Source organism: Chiloscyllium plagiosum, unplaced genomic scaffold (assembly GCF_037043375.1).
Source record: "Chiloscyllium plagiosum isolate Xiang-an unplaced genomic scaffold, Cpla_swu_hap1 HiC_scaffold_14, whole genome shotgun sequence".
Classification (NCBI taxonomy): Eukaryota; Metazoa; Chordata; class Chondrichthyes; order Orectolobiformes; family Hemiscylliidae; genus Chiloscyllium; species Chiloscyllium plagiosum.
The window spans coordinates 66,097,016-66,122,773 of record NW_028270152.1 but is presented as its reverse complement, the minus strand read 5'-3'; the positions used below and the strand labels follow the sequence as shown (position 1 = coordinate 66,122,773).

Sequence of the window (25,758 nt, the reverse complement as noted above, 5' to 3'; positions counted from 1 at the left end):
ATGCTCTTTGAAGTTTCCACTCTAACCTACTCAAAGCTGTCAATTACAGGCAGTCAAACCTCCAATCCAGATCACACTTCCATCTTGCGTAAATAAACATATGGGTATTGAAAAAAGCACAACCTATGAAGTGATAAAGATGCAAATCAAACAAAAATTTGCACTCCACCTGTTGCAGTGTCAATTTTGCCTACTGAACCAATTGCATTTTACACTCTTGGATCTCAGCCTAGTATTCACCAAAAAGGCCACTGGCTGCTGCATTAACATTAGCAAGCTGAATAGTTAGCCAGACACTCTTATCGTCAATGTTGGGCTGAGAAACACCACAACCTAAAACCCTTAAGATAGGAGATCGATTCCCCAAGAAAAGCAAAAGCTTGATTTTTCTTCGAGGTGTATTTGTTCTCTCTTCTGACCTGAACTCCTGATTATTCAGAACGGGATTCAAAAAGGCTAAAACGAATGGACTTCTGCTCTGTTATATATTAAACATATGATCTATCAAGCTGGGTCTTTATTTTGGGACATGACCTGTCCAATACGATTAGCAGCTGGGATCAGAATAAAAGCCTGTGCGTATCATCTCAATTCCATGACAATTTCAAAAGTCTTGTCAAACTGTCAAAAGATTCATTAATTCTGTACACATTGGACATTAGGAATATGAATGTAAAGGATGTGTGGGCTGTTGAGTGTGAGCATGAGACTGTAGAAGTGATATTAGGGTTAAGAACCACCATGGAGGAGCTATGGAAGAGGAGGTTGGTGGTGCAACAAAAAAAGGGGGGCGGGGGGGTTGAAAGGGCTGTCGGTCACCATTACACTTGGAACATGACCCAGTTAAGTGTGATGACCCTTCAAGTCTGCTGACTCCAGCATTTGCTTCTCTCCACTGCTGCTGTGGGCCTACCTAGGGAGGCTATGGGCAAAATGCAGCTAAGACACCTTCCCAGAATAGAAATATGGCTGGCAGTGGCCTCCAATGTTTGTTGAAACTTTATTGCTGGAACAGCACAGCAGGTCAGGCAGCATCCAGGGAACAGGAGATTCGACGTTTCGGGCACAGGCCCTTCTTCAGGAATGAGCAGAGAGTGTTCAGCAGGAGAAGATAAAAGGTAGGGAGGAGGGACTTGGAGGAGGGGCGTTGGAAATGTGATAGGTGGAAAGAGGTCAAGGTGAGGGTGCTAGGTCGGAGTAGGATGGAGGCGGAGAGGTCAAGAAGACGACTGCAGGTCAAGACGACTGCCTTCCTGACCTGCAGTCTTCTTCTTGACCTCTCCGCCTCCATCCTACTCCGACCTATCACCCTCACCTTGACCTCTTTCCACCTATCACATTTCCAACGCCCCTCCTCCAAGTCCCTCCTCCCTACCTTTTATCTTCTCCTGCTGAACACTCTCTGCTCATTCCTGAAGAAGGGCCTGTGCCCGAAACGTCGAATCTCCTGTTCCCTGGATGCTGCCTGACCTGCTGTGCTGTTCCAGCAATAAAGTTTCAACTTTGATCTCCAGCATCTGCAGACCTCACTTTCCCCTCCAATGTTTGCACAATTGGGGGACTTTCTATCTCATACTTCATGAAAATCCAGCCCTTCCTTTTACACAAGGCTGTCTCCCCTTGCAAAACAGGCATGTCAAGTAGGGCTCAGTGGCAACCCTTCCACCTGAACTACATGATTGCGGGTTCAAGCTTCAACTGAGAGACTGGAGCACAAAATCCAAAATCTTTAGACTACAGGACTGCTGCACTGTTGCAGGAAGCCTCTTTAAGGCAAGATATTTAACTGAGGCACATTCTACCCAGTCAAGTAGAGGCCAAAGATTATTTCATAGAATCACAGAAACCCTACAGAGTGGAAAGAGGCCATTTGGCCCATCAAGTCCACACCAACCATCAAGAGAGCATCCCACTCAGACCCACTCCCAACCCTAGCCCTGTAACTCTGCATTTCCCATAGCTAATCCACCTAACCTGCACATCTTTGGACTGAGGGAGGAAACTCACACAGACACAGGGAGAATGTGTAAATTCCACAGACACAGTCGCCAGAGGCTGGAATCAAACACGGGTCCCTGAAAGGGAGTGGTGCAAACCACTAGGTCATCATGCCCCCTTTGAAGGACCCCAGGAGTCCTTCCTGCTGTCCTGAGCATTGTTTATTCCTCATCTCATGCCTAAAATATTGCTATTTGCTGGGGTTTGCTGTGGACCAACTGGCTGTTGCTTCCTGCCCACCCCCCCAGTATATCAATTCAAAGAGAAATGTAGCAAAGCACTTTGGAACATCATGTGGTCACAAAAGGTAGGATAAAAATGGGAATTCTGCCCAGTGACAGATTCCAAGAGAGCTGTCCAAGGTCATTTGGTCAGCGTGTCGGTGCCAGCTCTCAGAGAACATACTCCCTTCTGAAGGCCGGGCTGAGAAAGGATTAAATTCATCCAGTGAGCAAGAATGGCAGACACTGCTTAGTCCTGAAAACAGTGACCCACACATGACCCTGCAACTCCCTAGTGAGCAGCATTATGCGCACAGCTTAAACTGCAGGATTTCAACATATAGTCAGACACAATTGAGACAAAGAGTCAATTTTTCCTCCAATGGCAAGCATCCCACTACCACACAAACATCCTGTTTAGATTCTCTGCCTATTGCATTATGTAAGTAGTTAACAATCAAGGCATTGCACAGAGTTCAACACCATTAGTGTGGAATACAATCCAATCATTCAGGAGGAAAGCACCTCGATTGCATAGAGGATTCTCAGATTCCATCCACTGGAAGACTTTCAGTCATTACACCTTTTCTCCTCAGTGCCAAAGTGCTGTATTTATTTTGCAGGGAGGATTTAGTAATCGGAGAGAGCTGCAAAGTAAATTAATCGTTCAGTCAGAAGCATTAGGCAAAGTCCTACTTCAGGAGGATTTCAGTGCCTAGACATTAACAACATCTCTAATCTCCAGAGACTTACCTCTGAGGAAATTCTTGAGAAAGGACATGGCAGCTTAAGGAAAGGACTCTTTCTACAGCACAACCTCCACACCACTTTACAAACAAAGAAAGACTCCAAAGTGTGGCAACATAATGAAGTGTTGAGAAGGATAAATATCAGCTAGGCCGCCATGCTCTTCTGTAAATGAGATCCTTTACAGCCAGCTGCAGATCAGATAGGATCTTCGCTTAAATGACTAATCTGACACTAACACTGTAGACAATGCAGCACTCCCTCAATCAGCCAAGTTTGTTTAGGTCTCTGGAGTGGAAATTCAACTCATACCTTTCTGATTCTGAAGATGTCAATGATAATACTCTGGCACAGTTCTCTTCATAAATACAGTGAAAGTAACAGAGCACAAACAGAGGGGTTTTTCTAAAAAGTCAAACCCACCCAGATTGGCTTAGTTCTTATTGTTTTCAATTGAGTCAAATGGTCATGATTCCAACCTCTATTATGTACTTCAGCACAAAGTACAGCCTAACACCTCATCAGTACAGTACTGAGCGAGTATTAGGAGTTTTGGAATGTCAGCTTTCAGATGGAGATTTACACTGGGACATGCTCGGTCAGACCAATCCGGAGAGCGTGCACAAGGAGAAACAGGTTATCCAGCTCAATATTCCTCTCTCTCAACCAATGTCAGAAGGAATGGAAAATGCCCATTTATCAAACCCCCAAGGTTTCAAGAGGCTCAGGGAGTGTTACTTGAATTAAATAGTGTTTAAGATAGCTCAAAATCATAAAAACAGGTCAGGAAGGGCCAAAGGCCAACTAGATACAGCCAGAAATCAGACTCACAGGTACCCTCATTAGTTTAGTTACAGGTACACCAGTAGAGTTCACTGACAGCCCGGGGGAAAATAAAAATTGTTCACACTTAGTAGAAATAGCTAAAGGAGATTACGGCAGAAGCTGAACAACTATCTGATGGCAGCTCCCTTCCAGAAAAAGTGGAAAAGGTCGGGGAAAACCCTTTCCTAAAACGAGGGAAAGGAAAGGGAATCTACCACACGGCAGACAACATTGATGCAGGCCGTCAAGAGACTTGCCAATGGGTTGCACACAGAACTGGGAGATCAAAAGAACAGAAGTTTCAAACCTCAACTAATCGAAGAATGGAAAGTTAAACAAGAGTTAGGGGCAGGATGCAGATCCAGACACCCTACAGGCAGCAAACTTGAATTTATTAAGCAGCAACCTCCTTGAAATCCAGTTTGTAAAGAATGCTTGGATTTAGAATGCTGATTATTAGAAGTGGGTAGCCAATGGTTAAGGCTCTGAAATGCAGCACAGCCGGCAGAAAAGTCTGTTCTCAAGCAGAATCGCAACATAGCACAAAGTGAAGATGGTGAATGTGTGCACTGTTATCCCAAATTTTGTACTGCTCTCTCCTACTCATCTGGTAATAGAGTACTCACTCTGAACAACAAAGGAGAAACAATGCTAACCTTCATTCTTCACAAGCTACAATAATTCTTAGCATGAGTTCTTGCTACTCAACTTCCATCACTCGAATTTGATACTAGAGATGATCATGAGCTAAAGTGACCTTTATAAGAGGAAAGAATACTAAAATGGCTGCTGTAATCACTTGACCACAGGTCAAGGCAAGCCCAGGGAACCCATACAGAATGTACTATAAACTGGCTGCACTGAAAAATCACTATTTCAATAAAGATACAATGAAGCCAGACAATAAAGTTAGCACAGATTAATTTGCATTTTATGTCTAATTCACTTGCACATATTGGGAGATAAAAGGTTACTTGCAGAATGTTCAATATAAAGAGACAGGGTAGTGCAACTCAGGAATATGTAATTAAACTGTATTTCATTGGCAAAGCTGCAAATCACTGATTGAATTGAAATGAACAGGACCTGGAAATCTTCATCTTTCTCCCCACTCTTCGCCCCCCCCCCCCCAAATATCTCTCAAACTTCAACATCAGCACCTCATGAAAAAGCAACTTATGAAAACAACCATTTGAGACCTTCAGGATTTTATAAACTTTACTTCCAAAGAAATAATAATACAACAGCTAAGCAGCTGTGGACTCAGGTTTCACTCTCAACTCAATGATTCTTGCTTCTGCTTTGATCTTCCTTTGATAAGATTTTTAAGCTTGTTATCTGGGTCTGTTTGTGTTTGAGTCTATTGTTTTCATTTTAATGTTTTTGTTTCTTTAAATAGGTGATAGAAATTTCTATTTGCATCATTCATGAAAACTTGGAAACATCTCCTTCGTGATCTAATTAAATTTTAATTCTGCATGCTGGAATTCACCAAGACTGATTAGACAGCACCTTACAAACCCATCACTACTATCATCTAGAGGAACGGGATGCAAAACGTTCCTTCAGTGTCACTGGGACAAAAGCCTGGATCGAGGACCAGGAGGGATGAGGCCTAGTGGCATTTTTACTGTACTACAAATCCATAGACTTGGGTAAAGTTTGAGCAATCTAGTTCAAATCCTACCATGCCAGATGGCGGAATTCGAATTCAATAAAAAAAAATCTGGAATTAAAGACTGTAATGACAACCATGAAGCAATTGTTTCGCAAAAACCCATCTGCTATCTTTTTGGGAAGGAAATCTGTTGCCGTTACCTGATGTGGCCTTCACTCGACTCCAGACCCACAGCAATTGACACTGAATGGCCCTCTGGATAAGTTCATGACTAATCCAGTCTGTTGTGCTCATCCAGTGGTCAGGGAAGACCAAGTTAAAAGACAGAAAAAGCAATAACAGAAGGTACAAAGCCAGGGCCGGTTGGAGACGGGAGGTGGTCACACAAGGAATCTCCAAGAGCAGGGAGCATTGCTGACATGAGGGATTCGACAAAGTAATGGAATAAGTAGGGGATAAATCCAAAGGAGAATGAGAAACTGGTTGTTGGAGAGGGTGAGGGGCAGAACTTTGAGATTTTCCACACCAAAAGATATTTAGCTTCCCTTCTTTTGAGACCCAATTTAAATTTGTTTCCCTCCAAGGCTGAAACAGCCAGGAATTAGGCAGAGCTGGCAACATTAGAGATTCAGCAGCTTTTGTCAACTTTTCATGAAGAACTGCAAATTTAAAATGCTGAAGTACCGTTGCTTAATCAAAAGGAAGGGCTGATCTCTATTACATTAGATACAGAATATCAGCGACACAGTTTTCTGGATAAAAGTGAAGTGATGGAGAAGAACAAAAAATTTCTATGTGGCAGGTGAGGTTTTATTGTGTTCAGTAGAAACTCACTTCATGCTGTCATGACGATGCACCTATAACTCTCATACAGAAGAGGGGGGAAAACAAAAGTGTCTAATTCTCAAATCAGCCTGTGGTTCAAAACAATTAGCATCACAGTCAGATTCGACTGCAAAGCATTAAGGAAAACACCCACTCCCAGGAAAACAGTTGCTTCATTGCTCACTGTAAGTGACAAATTTGAAAAAAAATCTACTTAGCCTCTCAGTCAGTACTGCATTAATTAGCAAGTACCTTGCTTACGTATTTGACAGCCCAAACTTCCCACTTCGCTCTGCTTCTCAGACCAGCCCACACTGCACTGCCAATGCATCACAGGAAGGGGAGGGGGGGGGGGGGGGGGAGAGAGAAGAGAGAGAGAGAGAGAGAGAGCGCAGTCTGCATTCTCCACACCACCATCCACCCCCTCACCCACATCCACTGGCAATTACTGCTGAAGGTCACACATCAGCTGAGGGGCCAGAATTCCAGGAAACAAGCTGAGCTTATGTAACTGCATGACAAACGCTGGCAGCTGCCCAAGAATCGTGCAGAGAGCAGGGGCGGAAAGTAGGACAACCTTCAGCGGTTACATCACACGCTCCACTCGTCTGTCCCCCTCCCCAGCAGGAGAGCGAACACTTCAGTGACTTGGGCAGAACGCAAACAAGCTGCGCAGCTGGAAATGCTTTGAAACGTAGGGAGTGGTCTACTTGTGATTGAAATCAATGCTTTTTTTTTGGCTGGGAGGGGAGGGTGGGTGGGTGGAGGGGGTGTTGCCTTGTGCACATGATTTGATGCCTCAGCCTGCACCTGGGAGGTTAACATTGCTGCCTTTTTGCTTCAAGTCCAACGTTATTTGCAGCTGCAGAGAACACCCACCCCCTCTAAATAAGAATTAAAATACCTGAAAGTATGCATTCCTTTTCAACAATTGTTGGAAACCCAAATAATGCCGGCACACATCCCACTGTGTAATTTTCCCAAGCACCTCCCGAATCAGGACCTGGAACTGCATTTCAAGTCTCTCACCTTTTTACCTGAAGCTACTGAAAAACCTCCAGCCATCTGCATCAAGAACCTCCTCCTGTTTCTCACTGTCAATTCATTAAGAGCTAGGACTGTTAATTCATTTGTGTTTCAGTAAGAACAGAGGAGAAGATGGTAAAAGAAAGGGGGTGTGCAGCATTGTTAATCAAGGGCAATATTTCAGGAGCTGAGATGATGTTTGAGGTCTCATCCACTGAGATAGTTTGGAGCAGGAAGGGAGAGATCACCCTGCTGGGAGTTTTCTGTACGCCTCCGAAATTGTTCCAGGGATGTAGAGGAAAGGATAGCAAAGATGATTCTCGACAGGAGCGAGCGTCACTGGGTAGTTGTTATTGGGTACTTGAACTTTCCCAATATTGACTGGGAATACTATAGTTAAAGTAGTTTAGATGGATCAGTTTTGGCTTAATGTGTGCAGGTGGGTTTTCTGACAGTATGTTCACAGGCCAATAAGGGGCGATGCCATGTTGGATTTGGTACTGGAGAATGAACCTGGCCAGGCTTTAAGATTTGGAGCTAGGTGAGCACTTTGGTGATAGTGACCACAATTCAGTTATGGTTATAATAGCAATGGGCAGGGGTAGGTATAAACCGCAGGGAAAGAGGTATAGCGGGAGGAAAAGCAAATATGATGCAATTAGGCAAGATTTAGGATGCATTGGATAGGGGAAGGAAACTGCAGGGGATGGACACACTTGAAATGTGGAGCTCATTCAAGGAACAGCTATTGCAGGGCCAACATCCTGCCCCTTTACCACTCCTCCCTGACCCAGCCAGACTTGACCCAACACTGCAACATTGCCCACCAATCCCTGGACGCTTTCTCTCACTCCTGACACAGACCTAGCATTGCTTCATTTACCTTGGCACCTAGTACTCTCATACTGCTCCCACTTGGCAGCCGATCTGCACCCTGATGTCACACTTACCTGATTTAAGTAAGAGTCAAAATACGTGGTGCTGGAAAAGCACAATAGGTCAGGCAGCATCCAAGGAACAGGGGAACCTAAGTTTCAGGCATAAGCCCTTCGTCAGGGATGTTCTTGCATAACAATAACTGTCAAAGTGGTTATCAGGACCTTTAACGTCAGGAATTCAGCATCTGACCTGTTGGGAAAAATCAGCATGGGGTGGGTGGGGGAGGGAAGGCAGTGAGGCTTGCTTTCAGAGAATCTGAGTCATTCAGCGGAGATACAGACCCTTCAGTCCAACTCATCCATCCTGAACAAAAAGTTTCCCAAACTAAACTATTTCCCACTTGCCTGAATTTGGCCCATATCCCTCTAAACTTCTTATTCATGTACCTGTCCAAACGTCTTTTAAATGTTGTAAAACTGTACCTGCATCTATCAGTTCCTCTGGCAGTTCATTCCACACATGAACCACCCTGTGTGGGGAAAAAGTTGGCCTCAGGTCCTTTTTAAATCTTTCTCCTCTCACCTTCAAATACATCCCCTAGTTTTGAACACAGAGAGAAACAACCTTTTACTATTCACCTTATCTATGCTGTCATGATTTTGTGAACCTCTATGAAGGTCACTTCTTAACCCCTTATACTCCAGTGAAAAAGGTCCCAGCCTACCCAGCCTTTCCTTAGAATTCAAACCTTCTATTCCTATGAATATCCTAGTAAATATTTTCTGAATCTTATCCAGTTTAATAGTATCCTTCCTATAGCAAGGTGACAAAAACTGGACACAGAACTCCAAACATGGCCTCAGCAACATCCTATAGAACCAAAATAATGTCCCAAAGTTGTATGTACCTGAACCCAGAGATATCTCTTTTCAGCAACACTATCAGAATCCCCACCACTGATGTATGATTCACAGGTCTCTAGGTCCCACGTTTCTCCTTGCAGCCTCTCAAACAAAAGCATAACATTAGCCACCCTCCAGTCCTCTGGCACTCACCCATGGCTGTAGATGATACAAGTATCTCTGCTAAGGGCCTCGCCATTTCTTCCCTAGCTTCCCACAGCATCCTGGGATATACTTGATCAGGTCCTGGAGAATTAACCACCTTTACATTTTCTAAGACAACTAGCACTTGTGCTTCTGTCATGTGGATTGTTTGAAACATGAATATGCATCCCCCACAACCCCCGGGCAAGAGTTCCCCAGCCTTCATTTTGCTCTCCACAGTAAAAACTGACAAAATATTCGTTTAGTTTTTCACCCATCACTTGTGGTTCTTCACACCCACTACAAAGGGCCAGGCAGGATGGAAGCACTGCTCTGTCTTACTGAAGGTGCACGGAGTGGAACCCCCTCTCAGAAACAGTGAGCTTCCTTCTCCCCGAAAGGAGGAAATTGGGTGAAGTGGCAAACTGTGCTGGAGACCACCATTCGTTGAAACATCAGATCCATACTGGTTTTGATTAGTGGCATCTCCTTCTGCTTTTTTACTTCTATAAAACAGAAAGAATGTTGCAAACCAACTCTCACCTCTAACAATAATTAGTTTTACAATTAGCTTTCTTAAGAATGGGGGGAAAAAAAAAGACTGGGAGTATCAACTTGTTTTTGTACAGTAGCAAAATGGAAGCCTTCTGTGCACACAAGAGGGACCTGGAGCACCGTCTGAGGAGTTTGATGAAAAATATGCGAAAGCCTGGAATAATGAAAAGGTCATTTGATTACAGGCAAAAAAAAAGGGCTAAAATGGTCAGCCTATTTTAAAAATCTGCGAATCACTTACTTAAAAAGAGGGGATGGAAACTGAATAACTGGTTCCTTGAAAGAAAGTGACTTGTCATGGAAATGAAAACTGAAGAAACATTTCCTTACAATTACAAATATAGACATTACTTAAATGGAAAACCCTATGTTAAATGCAGAAAGGTCACATCATAAAATACCATATCTTCCCCTTCCCCAGGTGAATGTTAAAACCCTACATACTAAAAAAAAATTCTTTTCCTACGTAGTTATAACGTCATCAACTCAAAACACTTCAGAGTTAATATTACACTACAGTGATACTTGGGTTGGTAAACTCCTATTAGGCGTCACCATAGCAACACGTAACTGGAATCTTCTGGCTTTGCCAAAGCAGCAACTCTCAAGAGTTTTTTCTTTAAACCAAAGCACCCACATTCATGAAGAAAAGGCAGAGAGAAACAGATGAAGTACTTGAGCAGGAGGTTGATGCCACGTTACAAAGCTCAGCCTGGTCTCGGAATGCTATTGGAGTCCCAAAGCTGACAAACCTTAGAACCTTTGACATCCTGTCGTGGTGAGTGTCACAATGGGATGAGGCTCATCAAACCATACGAACCAAAATTAACTGGTTGAAAACAATAATGGTATCGCGACAGATGTCAAATTACTGATGATATACATATTCTTAAATGGTTCAGTTCAGTACAGTACAGACTGGTCACAAATATCCCAAGTGGATACTCTGTGATAAACTAGAGACCAAACTGGCTTTTCATTTTTTCCCCCCCCTAAATGATTTCAGCAGGGTTCAAACCTGCAAACTCAAACCTTCCATTTGCAGCCTGGTCTTTCAATTTAGTTTGCAAATCATCAAATTCTCAGAAATTTGATAGCCAACAGCATTTACAATGAAAACTCAAGATAAGGCCTGAAACCTTTCCACTATTCAATTGAATCATAGTTGCTCTTGACCTCTTTTCTATTCACCTTGCTTGGCTGCAGATCACTTGATATCCTGACCTTACAGAATGTTGCAATGAAGAAGTAGTGAGGAAACCTGCTTGAGGCTGGGCATCTGCCCAAAAAGGGGGTCACCGCCTTCACTGGTTTGATGTACCAGCCGAAGGGAGGTATTTATCATGGCAACACAGCATGGAAAAGAACAATCAAACATGACACAAAAGCACTAAAAGAGCAACAACAGAGCACACAGCAATGGCACAAAAAGCATAAGTAAAAATGGTCAACCTCCGGCACATCCAATTCATCGTCAAATGCAATGAGCTGTCAAAAAAGAGGAGAGAAAAACAAGGAAGTTGAGAACAGAAACAGTAGTGCACAGGTGGACACAAATCTTTTACTCAAAATTAAAAGGTTAGATCCAGATAAGTCAAAGCTCAATGAATAGGAAAGCAAGACCGTGTCATTCAAAATTGTCGTCTTCTGCCTTTTGTAAAAATCAGTAGAATGCAGAAGTATGCACAATGACTACAAATGGGCACTGTTTGTTTGACTCAGTGTAAATGCTTGAAGCTAAAACCACATCAGGAGCTCTGCAAAATAACAATACAATGCCATTACCAGTGCAATCAAGAACTGGTGGTTTGAGGCAATGATGTGATATTGAATTAAACTTGGCCTGAGACACTCTTGGTTGTATCAAACTGCACATTATCAACACCCCACCCATAGTGGAGGGAGGCGGTCGTACAGTAAAGCAAAAAAGTGTGTGCTTCTTTTTCCCCCAAATTCTATCAGCTATTTCACATTGAGTGATGAATCAACTGCAGCTTAAAACACCAAAGTCTCGCGATAACACTCCTGAACACACTCCTCCCTAAAATCAACCACAGTGTTAACACGAACAGTCACACTTCTGAAGAAAAATTGGAAAGGGATTTGTCATCGTTTTAATGAAGTCCAGACAGTTCATTTCAAACTTTTAACCCTAATGAAAAAAAGTAATTGGAAAGGCTTTAACCTCATTCCTAATATGACTGCGACTCAATTAACCTCACCAAAATTATTATAGTTTTGGACATTATTCAGATTGAAAAACTAGACAGGATTTTATGCTTGCCAGTGAGAAATTCATCACTTTAAAAGATTTGTTACAGCGCTCTAGCATTTTCATTTACTTTTATTAGAAGCTGCACAAAAAGTTCTCTCACAGCCATAAAAACCATGTGCTTTTAAACTGATAGCACAGTGTATCTATTGATACAATGCTCCATTAAATAGCAAAATACCAATGCTGCAAATGATACAAGTGTACACTTTTAGAGTGTTACTCAAGTTCGCTCCTTTGTGGGCCCGACAGAGTCTGCTCAAAGCCCGCCCCCTAGTGGAAAGAAGAAGTTTTTAAAAACTTCATTGACAGACTCCACAGTAAAAAGGTTTTCTTCACTTTTCCCCCAGCTTTGTCTCAGACCTTGCACACAAGAACAGGTGCATTATTTCAGGCACTTCATTTTGTACCCTTCTGCAGATCAACTTTCACATGGAGTTTGATGGTTAATGATCATACCACCACCCTCTTCATCTTGCCCTTTGCTTCCCTCTTCAGACTGTGTGGAAAGAAGTGTTGGTTTCAAATAACTTACTTTACAGCTGACCTTTAATCAGGAGCTTGCTAAAAGTTGACATTTCACTCGAGAAGCTGAGAATGTTGAGGTTCAAACCTGTGGATTTACTCCAACAGAAAACGCCTCATCAGCTCTCTTCCTGAAAAGAGAGAGTACCTTCCCACTCTGATCCATGCTTGACACATTTAGCCGAAGTTAAAGCACAGAAAAATCAGTGCGAAAAATAACCAGGTTTCAAATTGTAGCTTCACTCCTGCCTTTGGATTTTTAAAATCAATGACACAAACTCTACTGATCCTGAAGGACCACACACCAAGGCCCTCTTCCCTTGAACAGATGGGCTGGAAAACATAGGAACAACTTTTTATGAAGGTATCTGCTTTACCAATGCTATGTTAGGTCAAAACATAATTCAGAATGACAACAGGTATCTTAGAACCATTGATAAAAATGGCTCACATACCTGGAAAAAGAAATGGATTTAAATTTTGGCTTTGAACGAAGTTCTCCACATACCATGGATCTAAAATCAGTGTTTCACGCATGATGGGGGATGCTGGGAAAAGGAAGAAAGTAAAGGAGGAAGATTGTTTTTCAAATGCATGATTTGTTTAGTGTGACGTAGTGGCAATATTACCAAACTGGTGATCTTCAGCCTGAGGCTAATGCTCTGGGAACTTGGGTTCAAATCTCATCATGGGCGATTCTGGAATTGGAATTCAATAAACTCTGGAATCAAAATAATTCAATGGCAATCTGGGAGGGGCGGGGCAGGGTGGTAGTGTTAACACCTCCTGGTTCAGTAATGTCTTTTGGGGATGGAAAATCTGTCATCTTACGAGTGACCTGCTGAAATGGCCTAGATACCCAATCAGTTCAAGAGCGGTTAGGAATAGGCAACAAAATGTCCACTTTGCTGGTGATACCCACTGCTCTTTGAGCAGAGAAGCACATTTGGTAAATTTAATTGGATTCCTCGTCTCAATGCATTTTCCAAAAGCTAACCTTTGCAAAGCAAAAAAAGTCTTCATCCATACTGCAGATACTAGTGGAAAAAATGATCAAGGATAAAACAACTTATTTCTCAGAGATTGCATTAAACAAGAGAAGTTTGCATTTGTGACATGAAGATAAGTTGACAACATATATTCTGGTTTGGGAAGAAATCCACATTTAAAATTTCCTGGAACGTGATGATTGTACATGTTGTGCAGAGACAAATTGGTACATTATCTTCTGAAGTGACTCAAAGGTAATTGTTTAGAGAGTGAGAAATCTCTCAATTTACAGTATTAAAGGCAATAATCTTTCAATGCGGACAGATGACACAGTTAACATTTAAGATTGCTGACTTAGCAGCTGTCCATGCCTGCAGAGGACCACTAGTACATTTAGAGGGAGGGGGGGAACAGAGGGGGAGAGAGAGGAAGAAAGAGAGGGGGGAGAGAGAGGAAGAGGGAGAGCGAGAAAAAAGGGAGAAAGAAAAGAGAGAGACACTAGCAAACAACATTTCACATGGCTTCCACACTCCGTGGGAACACCAGAGAATGCCAGTTGTGTTCAGGAACTGTTTGTTCTTCAATTAGTTAAGCAATGTGGCTGACGTCGATATCAGAGTTGACCTTTCTGCTTTGAACAATGAAGCTCCAAGTGAGGTGTCCTAACTCTGGTGCACAGCAGGGAATGATCCTTCTTTCACTGTGCACTATGGTAGCTCTCTGTGCATAGGATACTGTTGAGAGCATCACATCTAATGATTCAGTCTGGTTGAAGCAAGCGTCATAATCCTGGACATCTGTAGTAAAGGATCACTTGTTGTAACGTACAAGGGAATGAGGGGTTGGGAACCAAAAAGTCAAAGTTAGGTTATGCAGTTACAAACTATTTGGAAAAGTATTAAATTAAGAGTGCTTGCCTGCTTAGTTCTGGAAGTCGACTGATAAGCATTCAGAATTCTTCTTTAAAATGCTAATGGACCTGAACAGGATTTTAACAGAAGGGAGGCAGAAAATCTTAACCAGTTGACCAATAATCAGCTGTTTAAGGTTTCAGCAGGTTCTCTCTGGAGAGACTACAAGACAATCTTTGGGTATTTCCTTGATACTTTGAGGGCTATCATTTTGGACTGAAGTTTCTTGGAGGTCTTCCAGACAACTGGAGTTTCCTAGTAATTTTGAGTGAGAGTGACAGATAAACAAGGTTTGTCCAAGATGGCAAATGAAACAAGTTGCTGTTTCTCATACAGTTCCTTTAATTATAATAATTCAAACTCAAGGTCATGGCTTGGAACAAATGAGAAAGGAGTCTGCTTAAACATTTGTTCAAGAGTATTCAGCATGAGTCAAGGTGATAGCCAGGATCAGAACAAAAAAAATCTTCATCTTCAATGTTTGTGTACTTCAGTTGTACTTTCTGGATCGCAGCTCAGACAAGATCCATTATGTTTTCTATTCTACATGAGGCCAGGCCAGAGATCTTCAACTAGAAATCTGTATGAAAGGACCAGACTAACTGGGATGTCCAAAATCCTCCTTCAACTTGATTAACTGGCCCACCTTATTACTCCTTCAAGGGATAGTTTCCCTTATCCATTTGTGGATATGTTTCTATCAACTGGGAGTGGAACCCTCTCATTTCATGAAGGCCTGATCCCCAATGAAGTTCACAATGTAGTACAGAGAAATAGGTCCCCTTAATGAACGGGGGATTTACAACCAAATTTGGTATTAACTCACGAGTACCAAATGTTTTCTCTGCAAATATATGCCATTTACTTTTGCAGGTCAATTCCAACATTGACAGACCTCATGAAAGGGGATGGGGTGGGACCAGTGGAATAGTGGGGCATCCGTAGGCGATGGACGGCAGGAAAAAAGGAAGTGAAGTCAGGTCCATGATAGAACATCTGGTACTTGGAAGGAGGAGAAACCAACATGACTGGAATTATTGGAGAGAGATGCAGAAATGGGCACTCATCAACAGATGCAAGAAACATTGACTTCAGATTAATACTCATGGTACATGGATAACAGAAGATAGTAGTTAAAAAAAAGTTGAATATCAACACAATGAATATTTTGTCACACACATTAGCATTTACATCTGTTGAGGTAGCAGTATCATTGCACCGTATCAAGATCTTTCAGGAACTTAAATTTCAGTTGTTTGAATGACAAGGAAATTAAAAAAATAATTAACTTCAATAGTTAGTGAACAAACTACTTAAAAGCAAATGGTACTGACTTAGCAGAAAAACATACTACCTTCTCGCCATAGCCTCGGTCCTTAGTCATCATTTCTCGGAGAGTCTGGAGAACCTTGATGCATAACTTCTCTTCATTCTCTTCCAACAACTGTTTTGTGTGTTTAATCAGCCTGGTAAACATTAAAAACATACCCTCAGCTGCAGTATGGTGCGAACCACCTCTGCCTTCCTACATTTTCCAAGTTGAATCCGTGGAACATCACCTATTTCTAGGGCATTGCCTACCACCGTCTTAGGAAACGAGGGACAGCAGCCGTGGCTTAAGAAGAGGGGAGACACTAGAGGTTCAAATGATAACACTCCCCTAATGACACCAGTTGCAAAGTGGATGGAAAATGACATCAATGTCATCCCACCTAAAAGAACACATCACTTCATTTTTTTTTTGGAATAGATAAACTTGCCTTCTTTTAAATCTTCTGTTAATCCAAGTTTGTGCAAAAAGGAATGGGAAGGGACGATAAATACAGAAAACTGGTGCATGCAAGGCTTCTGCTTGGTTTGACCTCCTCCTTGCTGATAATTGTTGGCATCTTTGCTTGAACCTTCACCCCTTGTCATGTCTTAGAGGAGCAGGAATCTAACCAGTGACCACACCATCTCTTACAAAAGGTGACCATTGCAACACTTACTTGCAGATAAACCCTCCACTTTCACACTTGCGCCGTGCTTCTGTGTTCTCTGGGAAAAGCAGCTCAGGCCGATGAAGGACATCCACCAGAACAGAGAGTTCTGCTTGCACCAGGGGACGGAGCCTATCTTCGAGTGCTGACACTATATCCTGCAGTTCAACAAACAACCCCAGTTAATCTTTGGCCCCGTGAACAGAACAAATACAAATTCTTCCTAAGACAACGCCCCAAACACAAGTGGCCCCTAAAGGTTAAATTGCATGAATTCACCCAATTTGCCTTCAGAGAACCTATTTACCGATTACTTCACTGCAATTGATCATCAGCTGCAAGATGATGTTTAAAAGGACCATGATTATACCACAGAAGGCAGTTGCTGAAATCCACCACTGTAATTAAACCTGAAGGCTGCAACTACATTTGAAATGTTAATGTTCTCTGCTTAAAGCCACTAATCTGAAAAACAAGTCAGAAATTAGGAGAGTTATTTTCCTCTTCCCTCACCCATTGGTTCACTCTGATTATCAAGTGAGCAGGTCAGCTTTACAGACTAGCTTGAATATATATTCAGCCTCTGTTCCAAGCAAATGTTTCCATCTTTACTTGAACCTTCACCCCTCGTCATGTCTGAGAGAACAGATCAACATTAGCTGATTTTCGCCGAGAGCGTGGAAGTAACAATAATTTGCTCCAAATACGCAAAATTATGCGCAAAGAATCCATCGGCATTTTCACTTAGAACGCAAATTCATCCTCACACTCTAATTGGGCATCGCACTATATAGACATACATGCATCAAACAACAGCTCAGAGGAACCCACAAGCTTACATGCAGGTTTACTTTGAAACCAGTGGTCGCACTTTTAAAAGGTTGTTGAAGAGTTTCTATAAAATACGAGGTATACTGGAACCAATGTCATAACAGATTAATGCACTTCAAGTTTGCAAACACCAATTAAGATGCAGATTATACTACACGTCTTGTCTTGTGTGAATAAACTTGACCAATTACACACAAAAAGTCCATCCCACAATTTGATTTTCTGACACTTTTACTTTAGGAGTTTCGTTCTTGAATTCTGTTCAAACACTGAACAATTTAAGCTTCGAAGATAAATCCAACTTGATCACACATACAAGTTCATCATTTTGTACATGACGCAAACTGCTAGCAAAACAAGACAAATTGGATATTGGATTTCCACTTCAAATTGGATATTGGATTCAGGATCTCCTAACTCAAACAAGGTCTTCAAAGTGGCGATGAGAACACAGGAGGAATGAAGCAACCAAATAAGTGGGATGAGTGATAGACACGGAGAAGAGGAAAGCTCCAGCTTTTACAGATCCAATGACTGAGCATAGTGAAGACTAAAAAAACGTAAACAAAGGTGGTACCATCAGAGGAAGCAGATCTTCAAACACAAAACACAGAGCTGCAGAGAGGAAAAGAATGACATTGTTTAAAGGTGACAAAACAGTATGACAATACAAATAAAAATCATTAACTCAAAGCAGAAAGTTGACAAAAAGTGACAAAATACAGCACCACAGAGCTTTGCGACCTGCACCCTTTCTCATACCTGCAATCGCTCGATTATATTCCGATAATCCCGTGAGGCGGCAAGGACAGAGTCTCTCCTAGCAGCATTGCGGGCTGACATTCGCCAGCTCATGGCAGTCTTCTGAACAATGTTGTGCGACTTGAGGAAGAGATTGTTGACCTGACTGTCCAAGTCCACAGGGATTGCTATGGCTCTGCTCTTGGCTGCAACAGAGGTTAAACGAGTTAAAGCATCTGCCTGAAATTTGTGGACGACGCAATTGCAAATGTATTTCACTGAGGCTTCATCATTTATGGAGCAGGAAGGTTCTGAACTTGCTGACCAAATGCATCCCAATAAAAGAATGGGCAATTTAGTTCTGAAGACTAGGCTGTTACCAGAGCATCTATCCAGACCAGGGAGCAGACAAATCATCAGCTGAATCAAATATAAGTTTACCAAACCAATAAGAAATTTACTTTAAAAAAAAAAGGTCTAGAAACTTTATCCTTTTGGGGACAGATGTTAAGTGAAACAAAACATCTTAAGCATTTTCCTTCTCTATAAGTAATGCTACCTGTGCTACTGTCAACGTTTCTCTTTTCTGCTTCATTTTCAGCCATTTTACTCCTTTGAGCATCACTGGAATACCACAACCCATTAAAGATTACACTATCAGCTATAATCACAATTGCAATGACTGGGGAAGCAGACATTCACACTTGGAGGAGGACCGAAAACATCTTGTACTGGCCTTAACTCCACTGCCATGGAAACAAGGCAGAGACCAATAGGGAATCACTAGCTGAACTCACCCTTTTGGTCAGTCCTATTCCAGTCCCACATTTTAACTCAGCATACCTCCTTTCCTAAAAGTATCGTGGCAAACATTCAGGCCTGAAGATTATGTCGGCCTCAGTACATTATACAACAATTAAACATCTTAGCATAGGTGGTGACAGTGATAATATCAACGTACTCCTAATCCAGGAGTTTGGACTCATGATCTGGGGTCATAGGACAGATAAAATTTACATTAATGAATAAAGCTTGTTTCAATCATGATGCCACGAGGTTACATATCCTTCTAGTTCTTTTTGGCCCTTTAGGGAAGGAAATCTGCTACCCACAGCTGGTCTAGCCTACATGTACCTCCAAACCCACAGCAATGTTGTTGAGTCTTAAATGCTCTCTGAAATGGCTGAGGAAGCCACTCCATTCAAGGGTGATTAATGATGGGCAACAAATGCTTGCCTTGTCCCATGGAAGAATGAAAACAAAACTTCCAAAATCCTCTTCATCGTTTACAGCTTTCTCAGAACTAAGTATTTTGCAACAATGCACTTGCACCGCTTTTTGAACGTGGTACTTCAATATTAAAACCTCTGCCCTCAGCATCTCCTTCACTAGCAGCAGCTCTGAATAAATGCACAAGGATTTAGCAGCACAGTTGATTGCTTTTCTCTTGCACGACCCAGATCCAGCTGGATCTCTGGGGAGACACACACACGACTTTGCTCTGCTGCTTTTCAGTGCCCTTTGTGAAGTGAGTTCAGGTAGCCCTCCATTGAAATGCTTAAGAGTGTAAGTTCACTGGACCAAATCTGACAACATACAATGTAATTCTAGTCAGAGAAGTTAAAAGGATGGTTTAGAGCAAGAAATAAAACATTCAAGAGGCAAGTTCAATACTGGGAAGTCAAGGGACTTGACTGCATTGTTGGAAATGAGGACAGCAGACAACAGCTAGCAAAGAATGCATTTGGAATGAAAGCATTAAGTGTCTTAATACCACTGGCAAATTCTGGTGTCAGAAACTCAAGAGAATTCATGTTTCAAGAATATGCAGGCCTTTGTTGTGGGTGGTCCGACCACGTCTCAATGAGTTCAGTTACGCCAATAGTGAATTGATGACACTGCCACCTAGTTTGGCTGGCCCACCTCTCCGACAGGGAGTTATCATTGCGGCTTAGCTAGGAACGGGTCTCGAGAGCACTCCAGATTAAGGATAAACAGTGATAAGGAGACCCAAATTACAAAAGTAAGCTCAGATGTTTTAATCATGAAGCCTCAGGAACAACAATTACAAAGTTAGTGGAACAGGGCAGAAAAAAACAAAGAGCAAAAGGAGGCATATTACAAAGAGCAAAAGGAGGCATATTAAAAACAGCAGGTATATGACAATAGTGGCAGAATTCAGCTTTGAACGAAGTGGTACCTTTTTTGCAGTACTTAACAACCAAGAACATTGCTTCCTTACCAACCTCCACCATCACCACTTGAAAAACTGCTTACCTACTTCTGACAGCACCTTAATGCAGCTCTCCACAGAAGCTTTCTGAGTAGCCGACAGCCAAGGGCAGTGGTACACTCTGAACACCCCTTGTAACAATTGCACAAAGATAGGTTGACGAGTCTGGATAACAGAGGGGAAATAAAAAGTAATAATCAATTAATGGTTTGCTTTGTATCAATTAGTGATAGAGCAAAAACACTAAGCTAGAAATTTAGAAACAATGGCTAGCTGGGGGTAAACCGGCACATTGTTTATCAAAGCAAACAGCTTCACAACTTAGAAACATTTCAAACTCAACTTGAGCAGAGCAACATCCAGTTAAGGTACTGACACATTCGAAGTCAGGACTTTAAAACAGATAAGTGGCCAGTGTCCACCCCAACACCAGCAGGAATTGTGGATTATCAATATCAGACTTTGAATTCACTGCAAATCTCAAACTGCAAGAATCAAGAATTTTCATTTTAAATTTAGCTCCCCGGGTGAAAGCTTCAATGTCAAACACGAGAGAAGGAATGTATTGCAAGGCAAGTGGGAACTCAAAGGGAACAGGGCTAACTGGACTGCTCTTTCAAAGCCCCAGTATAGGCAGGATGGGCTTTGAGGCCTCATTCTGTTCTTGCTGATTCAACGGAAGGTTGGACACAGTCACCTGCTTGCCATCACCATCCATATGGATCATGACTGACACTGGGCAAAATACACCATCATCAACTTAACAATAAAGCAGCCAAGAGGCAATGCAAAATCGAATTATGCATTCGGCATGAACTTGGGATCACTTACTGTAAACAAATATTGCTTCCACTACTAATTCTAATAATTGAACTGAACTATCTTAACACAACAGATTAGGATTGCCGAGGGAGAAAGAGAATGGATGATCAAAAGGCACAAAAAGAACAGGAAGACAGTGCAGGAGTCCCCTCTGGTCATCTCCTTCCAGGGGAAAGCAGCAGTAGCCAAATTCATGGCACCGTGACTGGCTCTGCTGTACAGAAGGGCAGGAAAAGAGAGGAAGGGCTATGGTCATAAGGGATTCAATTGTAAGGGGAGTAGATAGGTGGTTCTGTGGTCGAACATGAGACTTCTGAATGTCACGTTGCCTCCCAGGTGCATGGGTCAGGAATGTCTTGAAATGGCTGCAGAACATGGTGAAGGGGGAGGGTCAACAGCCAGCTGTTGTGGTGCATCTCGGCACCAATGATATAGATTAAACAAACAGATGAGGTCCTGCAAGCAAAATTTATGAGTTAGGAGCCAAGTTAAAACGTAGGACCTCAGGAAGTTGTAATCTCCAGATTGCTACCAGTGCCACGTGCTAGTCAGTGTCGAAAATAAAGAATAGGCAGGATGAATGTTAGAGAGGTGGTGCAGGAAGGAGAGGTTCAGATTTTTGGGATATTGGGACCAGTTCTGGGGGAAGTGGGACTATTACAAATCAAATGGTCCACACCTGGATAGGATTGGAAGCAATGTCCTAGGTCACACTTTTGCTCATGCTGTTGAGGAGGGTTTAAACTACTGCGGCGGGGGATGGGAACCAAATGAGGGGGGTCAGTGGACAGTATGGAGTAGAAACAAAAGCCTGTAAGGAAATCGATAATGAAGGCAGTGTGACTAAGGGTAAGAGTAGGCAGGGAGCAGATGATGAACACAAAAGGGACAGGTAGTCAGAGCTGAATTTGTTTTATTGCAAGTAGTGCAGTAGGTAAGGCAGATAAATTTCAGTCTTGGATTCGTACCTGGGAGTGAGTATCATGTTACTGCTATTACAGAGACTTGGTTGAGGGAAGGATATGATTGGCAACTAAATATCCCAGGATATCGACGCTTCAGGCAGGATAGAGAGGGAGGTAAAAGGGGTGGAAGAGTTGCATTACTGGTCAGAGAGGATATCACAGCTGTGTTGAAGGAGGGCACTATGGAAAATTCAAGCAGTGAGGCAATATGGACAGAGTTCAGAAATAGGAAGGGTGCAGTAGCAATGTTAGGGCTGTATTACAGGCCTCCCAACAGTCAGTGTGAGACAGAGGTGCAAATATGTAAACTGATTATGGAAAGATGTAGGAGCAACAGGGTAGTGGGAGATAGGAGATTGTAAATTTTCCCAATACTGACTCTGTAAATAGTCCTTGGGAAGGGGCCATTCTGGACCTGGTGTTGGGGAATGGGCCCAGCCAGGTGGTTGAAGTTTCAGTAAGGGATTACTTTCGGAATTGTGATCACAATTCCACAAGTTTTAGAATAGTCATTGACAAAAGACAAGAGTGGTCCTAAAGGAAGTGGGCTACATTTTTTTTGGGATGGGGGTGGGGGTGGGGGGGGGGGGGAGGAGAAGCTATACCAAAATTCGGCAGAAACTAGGAAATGTAGATTGGGAGCAGCTGTTTGAGGGTAAATCCACATTTCATGTGGGAGGCTTTTAAAAAGAGATTGATTAGAGTGCAGCAGAGACATGCTCCTGTGGAAATGAGGGATAGAAATGGCAAGATTAGAGGTTGACAGATAAGATTGTGAAACTAGCTAAGAGGAAAAAAAATACATAAAAAGGTCTAGGTGCCTGAAGACAGGTGAAGCTTTGGAAGAATAATATCGGCAAAGTAGGACCAATCTGAAAGGAGGAATTAAGAGGGCTAGAAGGGGTCATAGATCTTTAGCAAACAGGGTTAAGGAAAATCCCAAAGTCTTTATCTTCATATATAAGGAGCAAGAGGGTAACTAGAGAAAGGGTTGGACCACTCAAGAACAAAAGGATGAAAGTTATGCATGGAGTCAAAGAAAATGGGTGAGATTCTAAATTAGTACTTTGCATCGGTATTCAGAAGAGAATTGCATGATGGATGTTGAAGTCCCCAGGACCTGATGGGATCTATCCAAGTTACTGAGGGAAGTGAGAGCGGAAATAGTTGGGGCCTTGACATATCTTTGCAGCATTATTGAACACCGGTGAGGTACTGGAGAACTGGAGAATTGCTAATGTTGTCTTGTTATTCAAGTAGGGTAGCAGGGATAATCCAGGTAATTATAGACCGGTAAGCCTTATGTCAGTGGTAGGGAAGCTGCTGAAGATACTGAGGGATAGGATCTATTCCCATTTGGAAGAAAATGGGCTTATCAGTGATAGGCAACATTATTTTGTGCAAGGAAGGTCATGTTTTACCAGCTTAATTGAATTCTTTGAGTAAGTGACAAAGTTGATTGATGAGGGAAGAACTGTACATGGACTTCAGTAAGGTATCTGATAAGGTCCCCCCAGTAGGTTGATGGAGAAAGTGAAGTCGCACAGGGTCCAGGGTGTACTAGCTAGATGGATAAGGAACTGGCTGGGCAGCAGAAAACAGTAGTGGTGGAAGGAGTTTCTCAAAATGGAGAACTATGACCAGTGGTGTTTCACAAGGATCCGTACTGGGACCACTGTCGTTTGTAATGCACATAAAATGATCTGGAGGAAGGTATAGGTGGTCTGATTAGCAAGTTTACAGATGACACTAACATTGGTGGAGGAGCAGATTGAGAGGGTACTGTCGGAGAATACAGCAGAATATAGATACACGAGAGAATTGGGCAGAGTAATGGCAGATAGAGCTCAATCCAGGCAAATGAGAGGTGGTGCATTTTGCAAGATCCAATTCAAGAGCAACCTAGACAATAAGTGAAAAGTTCTGGAGGAAAATTGATGTAGAGAGAGATCTGGGTGTTTAGGTCCATTGTTACTCAAGGTGGCAACGCAGGTCAATACAGTGGTCAAGGCGGCATATGGCACGCTTTCCTTCATTGGACGGGGTATTGAGTACAAGAGTTGGCAGGTCATATTGCAGTTGTATAGGTCTTTGGTTCGGCCACATTTGGAGTACTCCATACAGTTCTGGTCAACAGAAGGGTGGATAGCAAGAAGCTATCTGCTGAGGACAACTGGCATTCACATTCGGAGCTAATCTGAAGACATTAAAAGCTCAATATTTAAGCTTTGAAGTTTGAGTGGCATTTCATGAAGTCAGGGTTGAAACATACACCAAAAAAAAGTCAGAACAGGAAATACTGGAAATCTTTTTTAAAAAAACCCAGCACAAAATGCAATGAACACAGTAGCAATCCAGTAGTGTTTGTGGAGGGGAAATGAGCATTCTGATTCATCAAATATTCACTATCTCCCTCCACAAATAATTCCTGGCCTGCTCAGTGTTTCTAGAATGTTCTGCATTTTCCAATTATGGGCAAGGAACAATAAGCTGAAGAGGTATCATGTTAAACTCAACAAATATGCTTCTCTTTGCGTAATATATTACAGGTCATTCTACTGTAACACACATTTCAGTAGCGCAAACTGGTTATAATGTGATTGACAAATTGTGGACACTTTGGATGACGCGAACTTTCTACTGAATGGGTATAGTGACTTGCTGTAAGCGATCCTCTATAGATCGATTTTATACAGCTGTGTTCTATAGCTTGATTTTCTATAGAGTGAAGTTGCAGAGGAACACAACAGTGGTGTCATAGCAGCACGACCTGTAAATGCAATCCAGGTAGTTTTAAAGTCATGTACTGACAATGGTATTGGAACAATTGAGTGGAATGAAGCAATGAAAAATGAACAGTTAGATCATGAAGGATTTAAACTTGCTTCTCTCTTTCGTCCATTATACCATATCAATGTAAGGCAACTGAACATCCAGTCCCCACAACTCATTGTATTTGAGGCAATGTTAAACATACCTGAGCTTTGCTCCATGAGCTCTCAGTCATGACATTGGTTCAGAGATAGGCGGTCATGGATTAAAGCCCCACCTACAGGATTTCAGCATGGTCTGTGTTGTGCTACCACACTGACAAATCCAAAAAGGTACCCTCTTTCAGGTGCGACTGTGAACTGGGGCTCTCTCAAGTGAGTCGAAAAGATTTCGTGGGACAGGGTCTACCCAATGCCCCAGTCAACAGTTATCCACCAAACTGATTATCTGACAAATGCTATCATTTGTGGGACATTGCCTAAAACTGACTGATGCATTTGACTATGTAGCAATGGTGAAAGCTAGAATCAATTGGCGGTATGCTCAGAATGAAACTATTAGAATGCAATTTTTTACCCATCTTCAAAGTGGCACTTCAAGGTTTCCTTTTGGTCACAGTGCAACTATTACATTCAACATTTGACAGCAGCATCCAAACGCATGACCTCTAACATCTAGAAACATGGGATCACCACCACGAGCAAGGTCCCTTCCAAGCCACAGGCCATCCTGACATGGACTTCTAGGGATACTAGAGCAACAAAGCTAGGTCAATTAGGGTCACAGGATCAGCACAAAGGACATCATTCAGCCAACTGTTTCTGCAATGGCTCTCAAAGGACCACACAATTTATCTCAATCCATAGGAGACTTCCAAAGCGAAGATATTAAAGATAGCTTGCCTTCTTTTTAATATAGGAATAGGACAGTTGTTCCTGTGTCTCAGTAAATATTTATCCCTTAAGCAACATCACCTA

The 25,758-nt window shown here is 42.3% G+C and overlaps 1 protein-coding gene across 1 annotated transcript in view; it reads right to left on the bottom strand.

Moving 5' to 3' along the window:
• Window positions 1-25,758, bottom strand: part of LOC122559178 (inositol 1,4,5-trisphosphate-gated calcium channel ITPR1) — a 205,366-nt gene that overhangs the window by 132,114 nt on the left and 47,494 nt on the right. The window contains exons 15-19 of the mRNA XM_043708559.2: window positions 20,267-20,387; window positions 18,011-18,195; window positions 16,427-16,575; window positions 15,793-15,904; window positions 11,193-11,228 (exon numbers count right to left, since the gene is read on the bottom strand). Coding sequence (XP_043564494.2) covers window positions 11,193-11,228; window positions 15,793-15,904; window positions 16,427-16,575; window positions 18,011-18,195; window positions 20,267-20,387 — 603 coding nt within the window. The remainder of the gene's footprint in view (window positions 1-11,192; window positions 11,229-15,792; window positions 15,905-16,426; window positions 16,576-18,010; window positions 18,196-20,266; window positions 20,388-25,758) is intronic.